Source organism: Vulpes vulpes, chromosome 15 (genome assembly GCF_048418805.1).
Source record: "Vulpes vulpes isolate BD-2025 chromosome 15, VulVul3, whole genome shotgun sequence".
Classification (NCBI taxonomy): domain Eukaryota; kingdom Metazoa; phylum Chordata; class Mammalia; order Carnivora; family Canidae; genus Vulpes; species Vulpes vulpes.
The window spans coordinates 47,253,537-47,268,992 of NC_132794.1; the positions used below are offsets into that span (position 1 = coordinate 47,253,537).

General features: G+C 59.4%; 2 protein-coding genes across 11 annotated transcripts in view; one reads left to right on the top strand and one right to left on the bottom strand.

Moving 5' to 3' along the window:
• The window catches only part of PAK6 (p21 (RAC1) activated kinase 6), a 36,514-nt gene extending 27,656 nt beyond the window's left edge, over positions 1-8,858 (top strand). For 7 of the 10 annotated variants that reach the window (XM_025998455.2, XM_072738249.1, XM_025998454.2 and 4 more), the window contains 6 exons: positions 3,768-4,265; positions 4,370-4,503; positions 4,856-4,982; positions 5,085-5,210; positions 5,709-5,843; positions 7,234-8,858. In XM_025998455.2, the coding sequence (XP_025854240.1) occupies positions 3,768-4,265; positions 4,370-4,503; positions 4,856-4,982; positions 5,085-5,210; positions 5,709-5,843; positions 7,234-7,401 (1,188 nt within the window). In that variant the 3' untranslated portion in view covers positions 7,402-8,858. The remainder of the gene's footprint in view (positions 1-3,767; positions 4,266-4,369; positions 4,504-4,855; positions 4,983-5,084; positions 5,211-5,708; positions 5,844-7,233) is intronic. The other 3 variants (XM_072738247.1, XM_072738246.1, XM_072738248.1) reach the window with 1 other exon arrangement.
• Positions 8,859-9,754: 896 nt separating this feature from the next.
• ANKRD63 (ankyrin repeat domain 63) lies at positions 9,755-14,942 on the bottom strand. Its single transcript, XM_025998457.2, has one exon. The coding sequence runs from the start codon at positions 13,879-13,881 to the stop codon at positions 12,733-12,735; it is 1,149 nt and encodes a 382-aa protein (XP_025854242.1). The 5' UTR covers positions 13,882-14,942; the 3' UTR covers positions 9,755-12,732.
• Between the last annotated feature and the right edge of the window lie 514 nt (positions 14,943-15,456).

Genomic DNA, 15,456 nt, shown 5'->3' on the forward strand with positions numbered 1-15,456 from the left:
GGCCTCTCTAAGGCAGGGCTGACAGTTCCTGTGAGCTGCTGTGGTCCAGGGCTTCTCAACTCCTGCACTATTGACATTTGGATCAGATAATCCTTGGTTGTGGGGCCTGTCCTGTGCCTTGTAGGCTATGTATAGCATCTCTCGCCTCTTCCCACTAGATGCTAGTAGTACCTCTCAGCTGGGACAACCAAAAATCCACCCTCCCTCCCCAGACATTGCCAAATGTCCCTTGGGGGTTTAGAATCAGCCCCAGTTGAGAACCACTGCACCCAGCTTCCTACTCCACCCCCACAGCTCCAGGAACCACCAGACCAAACCAGCAGCCAGCTGCCTGCACCTCAGCACATCCCAGGGGCTGGCTCAGCAGCAACTACAGCAGCTGTCCGAGCATGGGTGCCCCAGGAGGTCAAGCCACCAATTGTCACAAGAGGCACCAGGAGGGTGTGCGGCTCTAGGGCTTTTGTACTCAGCCCCAGGAAGCTTAGACCTGCAGTTAGTTACTCACTTTGGCTGAATAGCAAAAGACCTCGGACCCTGACTGAGGGTAGGGAGGCCAAAGAGTTAAGACAGGAATTTGGAGGGTTCAGAAGTGGTTCCACTTAGAGGCAGAAAGGCTAAATCAGAAGACCCCAACAATCAGCAAACCTTGGTTAAACACCTACTGTGTACCCTGTACTCTGTTACATGCCGAGGGGCTCCAGGAGGACCACAGCACAGGGGTGCGGGGTCAGGCTGACCAGGGCTGAAGTCAGCCCTGCTCCTTACCACTTAATGACTCTGGGCAAGTTATTTAACCTCTCTGAGTCTGTTTCCTTATCTACAAATACAGATAATAATAGCACCCGGGGAATAAGAAAACAACCCAAAGGTTAGGAGAATTAAATGAGATCATGTATTTAAGGCCCTCGTCAAAGTGGTACACCCTCAGTAAATGGCTTTATGATTTTTTAAAAATACTATGACATGGCCTTTGCCTCTGAGGCACTTAGATGACAGCTGCCCAAGCCCACAGCTGGAGAGCCTGGCCCTGTCACCATGGCCCAGGAAGGGAAAACGGGGCATCATTGTACCTCCACGCACGGCTCTTCTGGTGGCTTCCCACCAAGAAGACATCTCAATCACACAAGGAACTCCAGAGCCCATAACAATTCCATCTCTTGTTCCCCTTTCTCTGTCTTGGTATGGCTTAAGATGTTTCCTCTGGTCCTTTCTTGTGGCGACAGTAAGTGTAAGCTCCCTTCTTGTGGAGACAGGTGGCAAGGCCAACGGGACGCTCAGGACCCAAACCTGCTAAGGAGAAGATCAAGCCCAGACCCACTGCCCTGGGATCCCACGTCCCAGGCCACACTGGAGCTGGGCTCTCGGCTGGATCCCTGCCCTTTGCCACCTCCACCCACCCACCTGCCCACCCACCGACTGGGCCCTTGGTCCCTGAGCTCAGCCAGCACCTGCTGCAGTCTCCACAGGGGCCTTACCAGTGGAGGGGGAGCAAATTCCTCCTTGGCCCCTCCGCATGGCCTGTCCTCGCCTCCCCTGCCACACATGCCAGCTCAACCATGGAGCAGAGCCAGCCTGTATAGGAGGCCAGGAGGGGAAGAGAATCATTTTACGGTCTGCCTTAGAAATCCAGGAGGAGAAAGGTCGAGGGGTCATTAGAGCAACCTCAAGAGCGGCTCTAGGTGCTTCTAGGCCCCCAGGTTCTGTCCAGCCCCACCTGGATGGACAGAGAGCATGTTTTCTGCAGGCCATGCCTTGCAGACCAGCAGGCATATTTTTCCAGGGTCTTGGGGGCTGCCTTGGCGATTGCTGATTGTGTGACAGAGGAAGTGGACTCTGTCAGGTGGCGTCTTGCGAAGACTCTGCTCCTGGGAGTGGCCTCCCAGTCTCAGTGGTGGCCCTGCTCCCTCCACCCCCAGCCACAGCCTCCCTGAGGCCATTTGTCCAGAGCTGCTCCCAATGTGAGCCGAGCCCAGGGGCTTGTTAAAATGCAAAGTCACTGCTCTAGGGACTCAGCCAAAGCAGGAATCTGCATATTATCCAGCTCCCCAGATCACTGTGCACTCAGAGAGGAGATGGGCTCAGAGAGGGTGAGTTGCCCACAGTTCATGGCTGGTCAGAGCTGAGCAGGGCCGGAACCTAGGTTGTGACTGCACCCAGTCCAGAGATCCCGCCGCTCCACTTCATAGTGGGGAAACATGGGTGAGGGTCAGGGCTGGTGAAGACATGGGAGGGTCTGTTTACTGTCCAGATGTGCTCACCAGGCAGGATGCAGTTATTGCAGTGGTGCTGGGAGGCTTCCCTGGCTCCTTCACTGTGAAGGCTGAGCCAGAGCCAGGCATAGCCCGCCAGAGCCTGTGAAGGCTGGTGCACACTGCAGGGTGGGCAGGCGGGGGGGTGAGGGGGTGGGGTGCAGAGTCTGCCATGGCTTAGCTCTCTGCTGTCAGGGGCACTTGGAGCTCCCCTCTAGGCAAGATCCGTCACTGAGTAAGCTGGGGTGCATACCCCAAAGCCTGGGGAGAGGGTGCCGAAGAGGTTGGCAAGTCTCTGCTGAGCCTGGTAGGGTCCAGGGCCGACTTGGGGTCCCTCAGCCCAAGCTGAGTGCTTGAGATTTCTTGGAGGTTGATGCAGTTTTGGGGATCTGCACCAGGACCCCGTGGGCAACGGGACAGCTGCCATATGATGTTCTGAGAAGTTCTCCGCAGCCCCTCAAGTGTCCTTCATTAGGTTACTTATGGCCTTTTCCAGGTGCCCCTTTTAAAATCATACAATCCCTGGGAAGAATTACATTGCACTTGCACATGGCCAGTTCCTCAGAGAGAAGGTCCCCAAGGGTGGAACCCTTTCCTTCTGGGCTGGCAGGAGGGTTGGGACCCTGAAAGGCAAGGAGCCTCAGAGGCTTCCAGGGCTGGGTGTGGGCTCATTGAGGCCCAATCTGCCACTCCTTCCACCTTCCCTTCCCCTCCTGCAAGAGGCCATAAGGATAGCCCCCTGCCTTCCCTTCTACGTAGGGGTCATCAGCCAGGATTGGGAGTAAGTAGAGAGGCTGCTCTGGGGAGCCCCTAGGAAACCTCCCTAACCCTGGCCCCAGGGCTTGGGTTAGGCTGGAGCTACCCTCCTAATTCGAGATCTCTCTGGCACCAGGTCCCCAGCCCAGGCGATATACCTAAGGACCCCCAGATGGTAACATGGCTCTGTGGTCCTCTTTGGGGACATACCCTCACAGCAGAGACTCGATGACTCCCTACTTGTCAAGCACAAGCAGGCTATCAGACCCCTCGCTGTGGCTTTCCTGCCCTGTGCTGGGAGTCAGTCAGAGATGCCCCACTGCCCAGGGCCCCTTCCACCCACGTGGGGCCTCGGGTGAGAGCACCCCAGGGATGAAGAATGCCTCTGACCCAGATTCCCCACACAGCCTGGCAGTACAGAGGGAAGACGGCCTCTTGGTGGCCTCCCTGGGGTCTGGCTGTCAATTACCCAGGAAGAAATACCCAGCAGAGGACACCCCAGGGACTCTGCTTTCTGCAGATTTCTGCAGTGGATGTAAAGAGCTGCTGTTTGGACTGCTCACCTGGGAACACTGGGGACTGGGTTTCTGAGAAGGAACTTTGGCTTTGGCTCCACTTGAAAATCCTTGCCCATAGCACCTCCCCTATTTGGTCTGACGCCCTGCTAGACCTGCCCCTGTCCAGAGGTCACCCCCTGCTTCTGAAAAGGTCGCTCTAAATGCTCCCACAGCCAAACCCTTGTCTGTTTTTTCCTCCCTGTAGCCTAACTCCTCTTTCCGACCACAGCAGAAAGACCCTCCACCAAGCCTGGTGGCCAAGGCCCAGTCCTTGCCCTCGGACCAACCCATGGGGACCTTCAGCCCTCTGACCAGCCAGGATACCAGCAGCCCCCAGAAGTCCCTCCGCACAGCCCCAGTGGCTGGCCCACCCCCAGGCCGGTCTTCCCCTGCGGGCTCCCCACGCACCAGGCAAGCCCAGATCAGCACCAGCAACCTGTACCTGCCCCAGGACCCCGCGGTGGCCAAGGGTGCCCTGGCTGGCGAGGACACAGGTGTTGTGACACACGAGCAGTTCAAGGCTGCACTCAGGATGGTGGTGGACCAAGGTGACCCTCGGATGCTGCTGGACAGCTATGTGAAGATTGGTGAAGGCTCCACAGGCATCGTCTGCCTGGCCCGGGAGAAGCACTCAGGCCGCCAGGTGGCCGTCAAGATGATGGACCTCAGGAAGCAGCAGCGCAGGGAGCTGCTCTTTAATGAGGTGGGAGAGGAGAGCAGGACGTGATGGGGTGCTTAGGATGAGCATCTGGGAACAGGGTGGTGGGGACTGTACCCAGCACTCAGGCACCCCCGTCTGCCCCCCAGGTGGTGATCATGCGAGACTACCAGCACCTCAACGTGGTGGAGATGTACAAGAGCTACCTGGTGGGCGAGGAGCTGTGGGTGCTTATGGAGTTCCTGCAAGGCGGGGCCCTTACTGACATCGTCTCCCAAGTCAGGTGGGCAGCTGGGAGGGCTGGGCTCTGAGAGCTGGCTGCCCCCATTGCTGTCCTGGCAGGGGGATTGGGCAGCCTCAGGCCAAGAAAACTTGGGTTGCTTGTCACATCATTGCGAGCACGCCCTGTCCATTCAGATTAGCAGGCCCAGGAGGTTCAGAGGAGTGGGATGGGCTCTCCAGCCTAGGGTCAGGCCCATTTCCACTAAGACTCTGGCCTGACGGGACCCTGCACATGCTGCCCAGGAGCTGCAGAGCCCAGGACCAGGGACACCTAATCTGCCTAGCCCAGCTACCCTGCAGCCCTGCCAAAGCTAACATTTTCTTCTGTCTGTGGCCCGGCCTTCGCTGTCTAGGCTGAACGAGGAGCAGATCGCCACCGTGTGTGAGGCTGTGCTGCAGGCCCTGGCGTACCTGCATGCCCAGGGTGTCATCCACCGGGACATTAAGAGTGACTCCATCCTCCTGACCCTCGATGGCAGGGTAGGTCCCTCCCCCTGCTCCTGTGCTCCTGGCTTAGCTCCTGCTCCTGCTCCTAACTCACCACTCCTTGTTCCCCGCCCCCCACCCTCATCTCAACCGCAGGTGAAACTCTCGGACTTTGGATTCTGTGCTCAGATCAGCAAAGATGTCCCTAAGAGGAAGTCCCTGGTAGGAACCCCTTACTGGATGGCTCCTGAGGTGATCTCCAGGTCCCTGTATGCGACTGAGGTAACTGGTCCTTCCATCCCAGAGCTCCTGTTTGGAGAAGTTCCTCTCAGAAACATTCATCTCCTGTGACCCCCCCCCCCCTGAAATAATCCTGATTTTTCAGATACCCACTTAATCAACACCCTACCCCCACTTCCCCTTGTGCCCTGCCCACTCTTGGATGGGTCTGCCCTAGCTTGTGACTTTGCTGCCACAAACCATTCCCCAAAATGCCCCACCTGCAGCTCACAGGCAAGGTGGGGTATGGCCACCTTGGGTATGGCCCTGTGTGACGGCCTTTCTCAGGGAATGGCTGACAGCTATGTCCCTGCAGTCAGTGGGCATTCCTGTAGGAAGTACAGGAATTCCTGTAGGAAGTGCCTTGATCACAAGGCAGGTGGTCAGGGAGGCCAACTCACCAGTGACAGCTGGGACCAACTGCTCCCATCCCCCTGCAACACACTGCCACCAAGTGGCCATACTCTGGCCAGTGGCATCAAGGATAGTCTCTTCCTACAGGTGGATATCTGGTCTCTGGGCATCATGGTGATCGAGATGGTGGACGGGGAGCCACCCTACTTCAGCGACTCCCCAGTTCAGGCCATGAAGAGGCTCCGGGACAGCCCCCCACCCAGGCTGAAAAACTCTCACAAGGTCAGCCAGTGCACAAAGTGGACCCCCTTCTTCCTGAGGCTTTGAGGACCGAAGCTCCCAGGCCCACTCCCTCCCTTCCACAGAAGTCAAAGGCTCCCAGAAAGGCTCCCCTTTCTCTGCACAAAACCTGCACTTGGCTGAGAAGCTACATCTACACCCAGGCTCCTGTGTCCACTCAGACCAATTTCCACTTGCAGACAACTGACAGGAGCCTCAGAGAAGGGAAAGCAAGGCTGTCCGGAATCTCTGACTTCCTGGGGAGGAATCTAGAGAAGCTAATTGTGCAGGAACCTTCCATTCCCTCTGTTAAGGGAGCCATACCGTGGCATAGTGCCAGTCGGCCACAGCACAACCTGACCACATGTGAGCCACAGGTTTTCCCTTAAAACCAGTGTGTGTGTGTATATACACACATGCACTCTTAACCCTTTTCTGCCAAATCCACCCAAACCCATAGACCTTACCAGGGGACACCCCCTGTTGGTGGCCAGGTCGGTGCGGGGGCGGCACTGCCCCATATCTGATGGCAGATATGGCACTGCCATCTGGTGGCCAGGATGAGAAATGTCCCAGAAGCTTGAAACCCAGTCCCTAAATGATAAAATGGTTCTGTGGTCCCAACACAGCTGGATGGGAGAACAGTCAGGAAACACCTTCTGAGACAACTGGTCCTTGGGGCTTGCACTGCCAGCCCCAGGATTAACACATAGGGGAGATTTCCAACTGGCTAATTCCCCAGAGGATGTAGCCTTTTGGAAAGCCCCAGACTTAGCTTTATCCCAAGATATTGGCTCAAAATGAACCAAGATAAGCTCTTGATTTAGAGACTCTACAGCTTAGAACATTAAAGAAAGTTACCTCGTTGTCAGGTCCCTCCCACTCTCTTCTTTTCTATTTTTCAAAATACTTCATCCCTGACCTCTTCTTTATCTTCACTAAAGACAGGGCAAGCATATTTTATCATCAACTGACCCACTGGGCAGCTAAGAAGAAAACTGAGGTCTAGAGAAAATTGCAATTTGTTGAAGATGAGGGCTATACCCAGGACTGGATCACTAGTACCAGTCCCATGCCCCTTCCACAGAGCCACAGAGCCTAAAGGCCCAGAGCCTTGAGCAGCGGGGTGGGGGATGGGCTCCCCAGGAGCCAGGAATCTTACTTCCACCCCTCAGCAGCACCCCCAAGGGGCGAACTAGCCACTTTTCCCCAGACTGATGCCAAGTCTCTTCACCTACCTGATAATCCAAAAAGTACTGAGCCTGGGAGCTGCCAGGAAGTAAGAAACAAGAGAATTCAAGACTTCCACGTGATGGTGGGGCCAGGCAGACAAGTCACCCCAAAAGTGACTTGCACGCCATGGCTTCCTCTCAGTGCTGCTCTGTCTCCGCAGGTCTCCCCAGTGCTCCGAGACTTCCTGGAACGGATGCTGGTGCGGGACCCCCAGGAGAGAGCCACGGCTCAGGAGCTCCTGGACCACCCTTTCCTGCTGCAGACGGGGCTGCCCGAGTGCCTGGTGCCCCTGATCCAGCTCTACCGCAAGCAGACCTCCACCTGCTGAGCCCACCCCCAGAGGGCTGCACCCGCCACCTATGCCCACAAGCAGGGGACACTGGGCAGCCAGCCTGCCGGCAGGGCCTACCTGCTTCATTCTCTCAGTATTCTCTCCAAAGATTGAATGTGAAACCCCACCCACCCCCTCCTGCCCTTCAGCCCACTGGGCCAGGCCGGACCTGCCCCTTGGTCTCTCTCCCTCCCAAGAGGGTCCCCAGTTGCCTTTGGGATGATGGAGACCCCTTCTACAGGATGACCCTTTGTTATTTGCACAGGGATATTTCTAAGAAACGTGAAGACCAGCACTCCTGGCCACCGTGGCCAACACAGCAGAAAAGGCTGCTGCGGTTTTTTTTTAAAGGTTGTTGTACACTAGCATCCCAGGCCACCCAAGAGGGCAGACTGCCTGTCTTCACCAGGATACTTGCTGTTCTCAGTTCCAACTCTAAACCCTGGGGTCTTGAGAGGGCCACAGGGAAGGTTTCTATTGCCTGAAGCTGTCTTCCTCCCTCGTGTCTGACTTCCTGAAGGTACAGTCCGACCTGCACCTATTTCCCAGCCCACCTGCACTGACTCACTGTCCCTGCATAGCCCACCCTGAACTGTGAACAGCCTGATTGCGGGCCAGGGAAGGAGGAGGAGCATTTTTCTGGGTGTAAGAGGAAGAACAGAGCTGGTGGTAAATGTGGTCTCACTTTATAGGATGAAGAGACCATCGTGTGTGTGTGCGCGTGCGTGCGTGCGTGTGTGTGAGTGTAAGTGGAGGATGGTCACCCCGACAGCCTGGCTCCCTCCAGGTCACCCACAGCCAGCTTCAGTAAGGCTTTCCCATCCTTTCTGCCACTAAGTTCTCCTCCGAAGGGACCTGCTTTCTTGGCCTGGCTTTGCACCTCCTAAGTCCCTTGTCTCTACCTGACCCGAGAGGAGATCTGCATTGAGTCTAATGTATCCCAGGGCCTTGGCAGATTTCCAGGTCTCTCCTGTAGTGTTGAGTCTGAGGGCCAGAGACAGGAATGGTGAGGGACAAACTTTGTTTTATCTGTAAGCTTCATCTCAGTAGCCAGGTCATTGAGGACCGGTTCTTTTCAAACTCTTGGTCTGGGGGAGGTGAACCACCTCCTGGAGTCCCATCCTGTCAAGAAATGGGCCCTTCCTTCGTGCAAACCATCTGCCCTAGCTGCCTCTTCAGACCCCCGTGTCCTTGTCCCCTTCCCTCCCCACCTTCAGGGATGTTGCCAGTCAGGGAATCCAGGGAAGAACTCCAGGTGTCAGAACCCTATCTAGATAATATTTTTAGATTCCTCTGCTCCCTAGTGGCCTGCTTTGGGGCCAAAAAAAAAAAAAAAAAAAATTGCAAGGACTTTTTTAAAGGGTCAGAGTTTTAAAAACAAAAGCATCTTCCCTAGAAACTTTTGTGAATTGTTTGCACTTGTGCCTGTTTTAAATTAAACTGAGTGTTCAAAACCTCTGGGCTGTTGTCTCTGAGAATGGAGCCAGGCCATCTTCAAGCTGGATGCCCTGTAGTGGGAGTGTCTGGTGTGACTCCCCAACCCCCAGCAGTCACTCAAGTCCACAAAAAAACCCAACTCCCTGGTGGCATGTGGGCCCAGGAGGGTAGATAAGGAGGGAAACAGGAAGTGAAAGGCCCTTGGGACTGAGAGAGCTGAGAAAGAGCCAGAGCTCTCCTTCCCAGGGGAGAAGAACCCAGCCAGGAAAGGCAGGGCCATATGCTATGCTTGCTGGTACCACCGGGGCTCTGGGGGCAGCCACCCAGGCTGATGACCACTTTCTGCATTGGTGTCTCCCTTTTCCCTTTTGCTTCTCACTCCAAGGAAAGTCAGAGGCTCCCCTCTCCAAGTTGTCCATAGAAAGTGGCCTGAGCTGCTTCCGTGAGAAAGCAGTCTCTTTTTCGGTTCTCATAACTGAGCGGTTGTGAAGGAGCAGTGCAATGGCTGGAAATCCAGAGATCTTGGTTCTAGCCCTGCGGGTAGGGGAGATGGAGGGCATTTGCTTTAAACTTCTAGCTCTGACACTGATTCCAGCACTTCCTTCCTGAGAATTCATCCTCCCACCAGCCCAGGGTTCACCGAAATCTCTCCACCAACCTCTAGGAGTCCTGCAGACCTTCTCCTGCTCCCCACAGCAGTGCCACCCAGACAGCCACCCTAGGCTGAGGGTCCCAGTCCCACCAACTCAGTGGGAAGCGGTACCCAAGTCCTTCCCGCAGGGGACAGCCACAGTGCACAGTGGGACAGGCAAAGATGGAGGCTGATGGAAGGCAGAAGCTTTGCAGGAAGGTAGCACACCCTTCTGCCACTCGAAAGGGAGCCTAGAATCAGGTAAGGCAAAGAGAGGCCAGGTCTTGCAACTGAATAATACTGGATTTATTAACTATTCTTCCGAGTTCTAATAGTCCTTCCGCCACACAGTGTCACTCCAAAAGCAGGCATGTATGTCATTTAGCCTCCCACACAGACTAGTTCTGAGCTTGATGTTGGGGTACTGAGATCCAGTGGCCTGCGTGAATCTTCACAATGATGAAAGCAAACAAACAAGAGTTGGAAAAGAAAACCGTTAGGACAGTCTCTTCTAAAGTGGAGTGAACTAGGGAAGACCCCAGCCTCAAAGCCCTGGGGCTGACAATGAAAAAGAAGTGCAGGGGAGCAAAACGCAGTGACCTGTGCAAGTTCTGCACACAAATGGGCCTAGTAAGAATTCTGCAAGAACAGCAAGTCAGTCAAACACAATTTGGTGCAGACAGGAAAGATCTGCTGTGGTTTTTAAGAAACACTGCTTTCAACCACCAAGCCCTTGGCAACTCAATGGAGAGGAGCCCTCCTCCTGGTTGTTTACTCGATATGGAAGGCCCTGGGGAGATGAGGGGGTTGGGTGTCACTGAACCAGAAAGCCACAGGTGAGCAACGTTTGAAAGATGACAGCGCCTTCTACCTAATGTTCAACCCAGACCTCACGGCATCCTGAAGAAGCCAGATACTTTTATCCCTACACCATTAAAAACTCTGTGAAGATTAAACACAGAAAGGGAGTAAGTGAGCAAGCAGGGGTCAGGAAAAAAAGAGAGTTTGTACTTGGGATGTCCAATTATCCCCCATCCCACCCCCAGATCCTCTCCCTCGGGCTTTTCAGGTGCTTCTGTATTGTCCACCCACCACCCAGACAGTGGGACTGACCAGAGGCAAATGTGTGGGGAGGAAGGTGTAGGGGGAGAGCAAAACACCCTCAAAACGAAAGCAAACTTCATCAGAAGGGGTCAGTGCAGATCCCAGGTTTCAGAAACTATAAACAAGGGGTTGGAAACTCCTGTTTCTCAGAACAGAGCAGGTGCTCTCTGGACATGGGAGCCTTAACCTGGAAGATCTTGGGGCTCCTGCTACTCCAAGTCCGAGCGATCTGTTCGTTGTCCCTCACTCCACTGCGGGGAAATGACTTCAAGTATCCGGATCTGACATACTACAAGAGGAAAAGGATTCCGTGGGCAAATGCACAAGGGAGGGAGAAGGACGCTGCTCAACTCCGAGCCAGGGCGCCGCGACGAAAGCGCGGCGCTGCCACCAGGGGGCACCAGAGATCACGTCCGGTGCTGGGTCGGGGGCGGGCGCGGCCTCGCCGACCTCGGAGGCGGGAGGGTCGGGAAGCTGTGCCACCTCCGCCAGGCCCGCCTGCCCCCAGACCGGCCATCCTCGCCCTGGGCCCTTCCTTGGAGTTGCTGGAGAGAAGCCTTCCGTCCTGCGACGGCGTATGGATCGACGTCTTGAAAAGACCCCCCCTCGGACGGGGCGGGCGGGGGGGTCGCAGAAAGAGCCCCCTAAGCGCCGACCACCGCGGGCTCCGGGGGCACGTGCTCGCCAGGCCCGCGCGGAGAGCGGGGAGGGGCGGGCGCCGAGGTGGGCCCAGGCCGGGGAAGGGCCTTGAACCGCCCGCGGGCGGCTGCCTCGGCGCATCGTCTGCCCGCTGCCGAGGCGGGGCCGGGCAGGGGTCCTGGGTCTCGACCTCCGGCATCCAGCAGCCGCCGGCCCCGCTGGCCGCCCAGCGCGAAGCAGGAAGCCCTGAACAGCCCCCTCGGCTCTCGCAGGAGTTTGATGTAATTTAAACCCGGACCTGCGGCTCGTGTGGGCTCCCGACTCCCGCGCGCCGCCGCTGAACGCGGCAAACACTTCAGTCAATTATCCCCCTCGCAGAGCTTCTATTTAAAGAGACATTGTCAGGTTCTTAAGCCTCGGATCAGACCCGCTGCTTTCCTGCTTCTTATACAAAGACTCGAAAACACGAGTTCTCTGAGGATTGGAAGACATACAATTAAACCAAGCCTTCGCAACCATTCCACCCTGCGGGAGCACCCACGTGCGGGACGGGGGGCTGGGAGGCGGTGGGGGCGGGGAAGGGCCAAGTCCCTTCCATTTCAGGCCTCTAAGAGGGAGAAGAAATAAGGCTGGGCCCCGAGAGGCGAGACCTCAAAGATTAAATTCAAACGCAGCTGAGCTGAATGAAGCTCGGCTGGGGGGGAGGGGGGGCCAGGAGCTGGGTTCGGTAGGGGTTGGTGTAGGGCAATGACCCCACATCCATGTGAAGTTGAAAACTGGGTCTGCCAGAGGCAGAGAGAGCTGGAATTACCCAGAAGCTGTTTCAGGGAACAACCAGCCTTCCACACCAGGGCCTCTGCTACCCCTAAGTATGTTCTCATCTTATTGAGGCAGAGTTTCTCCCCAGAAAAATATAACCTCCAGATTCCTTGCTAATCAGCCCTCCTGTCCAGAAGGGCTCAAAGGCTGGTCTCCTTGCTCTCCTTCTCCAACCCTTAACAGGAAGGGAGGCTTCAGCCCAGTGGCCTGCAGCATTAAGGTCCACATCGCTAGGCAGAGGGGATTGGCTAGGCCTCTGTTCTACAGTCAACTCTTCTGCTGCCTGGCTGCCAGGGTGTGGGGAGCTGGGTGTAAGGAGGCGGTGACCTGGCAGGAGTCCGCAAGACTCAGAACTGAGCCTTAGGGCTCAGAGTAGGGAGTGTCTGTCTTGCTGGCTGCAAGGCTGCAGCTTATGGAACCCATCTTCTGCTCCTCCCCTCCAGGACTGGAAAGGTAGGCTATAGGGAAGGTAAGAGACCTAGGCAGGGAATACCAACAAGCACAAAAAAGAAATAAAATAGGAGTTCTTTTCAGAGAGAGGGTGGGTTATGATCTCCCCTTGGCAGTGGGGACAGGTTCTGGGATCACAGGCCAGGAAACTGCCAGGAAAATGAGGGACCTGGAAAAAAAAAAAAAAAAGAAATCCCAGTGGAGGAGAGAGGGCAGAGCAGGGGAGCAGGGCTTAACCTGGACGCTGTTTACCGCTGAGCGTGCAGCACCACGGCCTCCGTGCCCGCCTGCCAAGGCTGAGGCCCCGGCACCGAGTGGGGCAGAGCGTTGGCCTCTGACTCCGGGCCGCTCTCGGGCCCTGATGCCTCCCCGACCAGGCTGGGGATGTCTGGAGCTGTGGAGCGTCGGCGCAAACCCAAACGGCCAGAGCCAGGGCCGCCCTCCGGGTGGGGGCTAAGGCCAATGGGGGCTTGCACTAAGGTCGGAGGCGCTCCCTCCAGCACCTCCTGCGAACGCCACCTCCCGGTCCCCGAAGCCTGGGGCGAGTGTGGTCGGGCCATCAGGGCTCCCGCCCGCAGCCGAGCCGCCTCCTCCTCGGTTACAGCACCCAGCGCCAGGCTCATGCTCCGGCCCAGCTCGGGCCTCTCGCCGCCCTGTGCTCGGTGCCGGCCCGAGCCCTTGCCCCCTGCCCCGGCGTCGCCGCCGTGACCGTGGCCGCCGGCCGCTCGCGCAAAGCGCGCCAGGAGAGGCCGAGGTAAGCGGCGGGGGCTGGGTCGTCGGCGCTCGGGGCTGGGCGCGGGAGCCGGACGGCCCGGGGGGCTGTCGGAGTTGGAACCCCGGGCCGCGGCGGCGGCGGCTGCGCGGCCCCAGGGCCCGGTGAGGGCCTGCACGCAGGTCCCGTGGCCGCGGGCGGCTGCCAGCTGCAGCGCCGTGAGCCCCGCTCGGTTGGTGCGGTCGAGGCGCAGGCCGAGGCGGCGGAAAGAGCGCACCAGGAACTCGAGCACCGCCCCGTGGCCGCACGCCGCCGCCCACATCACTGGGCTGTTGCCCGCGGAGTCGGCCGCCTCGGGGTCGCCGCTGAACTGCACCAGTAGCTGCACCGCGTCCAGGTGGCCACGCTCGCAAGCCAGGCTGAGCGCCGTGCGGCCGCGCTCGTCCCGCAGGTTCACGGCCGCACCTTGCTCCAGCAGTAGCCGCACGAAGCGCGAGCGCAGCGCGGGATCCGGCAGCCCCACGGCTACCATGAGCGGCGTGCGGCCCTGCTCTGCGCGGCAGTCGATGATGCTGCGGTCCAGCGCATCCAGTACAAAGCGGGCCAGGTGCACCTTGCCCGCCTGCATGGCCTCCAGGAAGGTGCGCGTACCCGCGCGGGGGCACAGGTCCTTGGGCTTGAGCATGGCCCCGGCCGCCGCTCCCAGGCGGCCCGGCAGCTCCGCACGGGGGCGCCCCTGGTTCCCGCGCCCCGCCGGGCTCTGGTGTGGCTCCCTCCGCGCGTGGGCGGCTGCAGCCGAGGGTCCCGACGTTCCCGCTCCCGTGCCCCCGCGGCTCCCGCTTCCCCGCCGCGCCTGGGCCGCGCGCCCGGCGTCTCGCAGCTCCTTCCCTGGGCTTCCCGCCTGAAGGTGTAGGTTGCTCGCTACTCTGAGCTCGGCGCCCGGCCGCCACGCTCGGCCCCCTCCTGTCTGTCCCGCTGTGTTCCGCGCGTCCGGTGCCCCTCCGTCCCTCGTGGCTTGGAGCCGCGCCACTCACCGCACCCGGGGCAGCCCCCGCTCCCCTGATGAGACGGTGGCGCCCGCCGAGCGCGCCTGCCTCCAGCCCGGCGGGGCGCGCCGCTCCTCAAGCTGCTGGCGCCGCTCCTCCGCCTCCTCCCCGCTCGCGGGGGCCGGGCCACACCGGGGCGCTTGCTCCTTACTTGGGGGGCTCAGCGGCGCGGGAGCCGCCGCCCGCCTGCGTAGCTGGCTTTATAGCCTCGGGGGTCTCCATGGCGATGGCTGCCCTGGGAGCCGGCTGAGCCGTCAGGGCAGGGACGCACGGGGCGGGAGAGACCGCCCCTGACCCCCACCCCTTCGCGGGCCACGAAGTCGGGGAGCGGCTCCTCCTCCGCGCTCCCCTGGGGCTGCGGCGGCGGTTGCGGGGCGGGGGCGCGGCTGCTCGCTGGGGGCCACATGCACCAGGCCAGGCCAATCCCAGAGTCACAGTCGTCTCTTCCCGTGTCCCCGCCCTCCGCCCCTACCGGAGTCGGTGCCCGCGGCTCCTTAGAAACTTAGGACCTGGGGCCCGTCGGGGAAGACGGAGGACCGCCCCCCCCGCCGCCCCGCGGTCCCGGTGGAAGCAAGCGGGGCCCCGTGAGCGCAGAAGTGGACCATTAGCGAGCGGGGAGCAGTTGGCGGGGGCGGGGGTGCCCTGCTGCGCGCAGGGAGGGGGCGCCTGTGCCGGCTGCGAGCTGCCACTCGAAGTGTAGCGAGTCACGCACTCACACACCATTGTTCCTCCCGCACACGCTCGCTCGGCGCGGGGGCGGGGGTGGGGGTGGGGGAGCGTGCGCCCTCCAGTCTCCGACGTCTCCAGCCCCGACCACGCGCCCGAGCGCCAGCTCCCGGCGGCTGACAGGCAGGCGGGGCGGGGCGGAGACGCGGCGGCCGGGGCGCGCCTGGGGACAGAGAACGCTGCAGCCCGTCGGCGCCCCCGCCCCGCCCCGCCCCGCCCCGCCCCGCCCCGCCCCGCCTCGGGCCAGCCACCGCCCCGGAAAATGTGAGAGACCTACGCGCAAGGCTCCCCTGTGGCGCTCGTCCCAGAAGCACCCCAGACCACCGGGCTCTGATGCGACTACTAGCTGACCCCTCGGAAGGGCGGGAGAGAGCCGGAGGCACAGGGGCCTGGAGAAGGGCGGGGCGGGGCGCTCGCGCCTCGGTGGAGGTGTGGGGGCAGTCAGGGCTCCTGGGGATGGGGCAGAGGAGGGCAGGTGTACAGGGGTG

What these genes read in the sequence shown, in the direction of transcription:
- ANKRD63 (XM_025998457.2), bottom strand. Translation starts at nt 13,881, where the DNA reads ATGCTCAAGCCCAAGGACCTGTGCCCCCGCGCGGGTACGCGCACCTTC.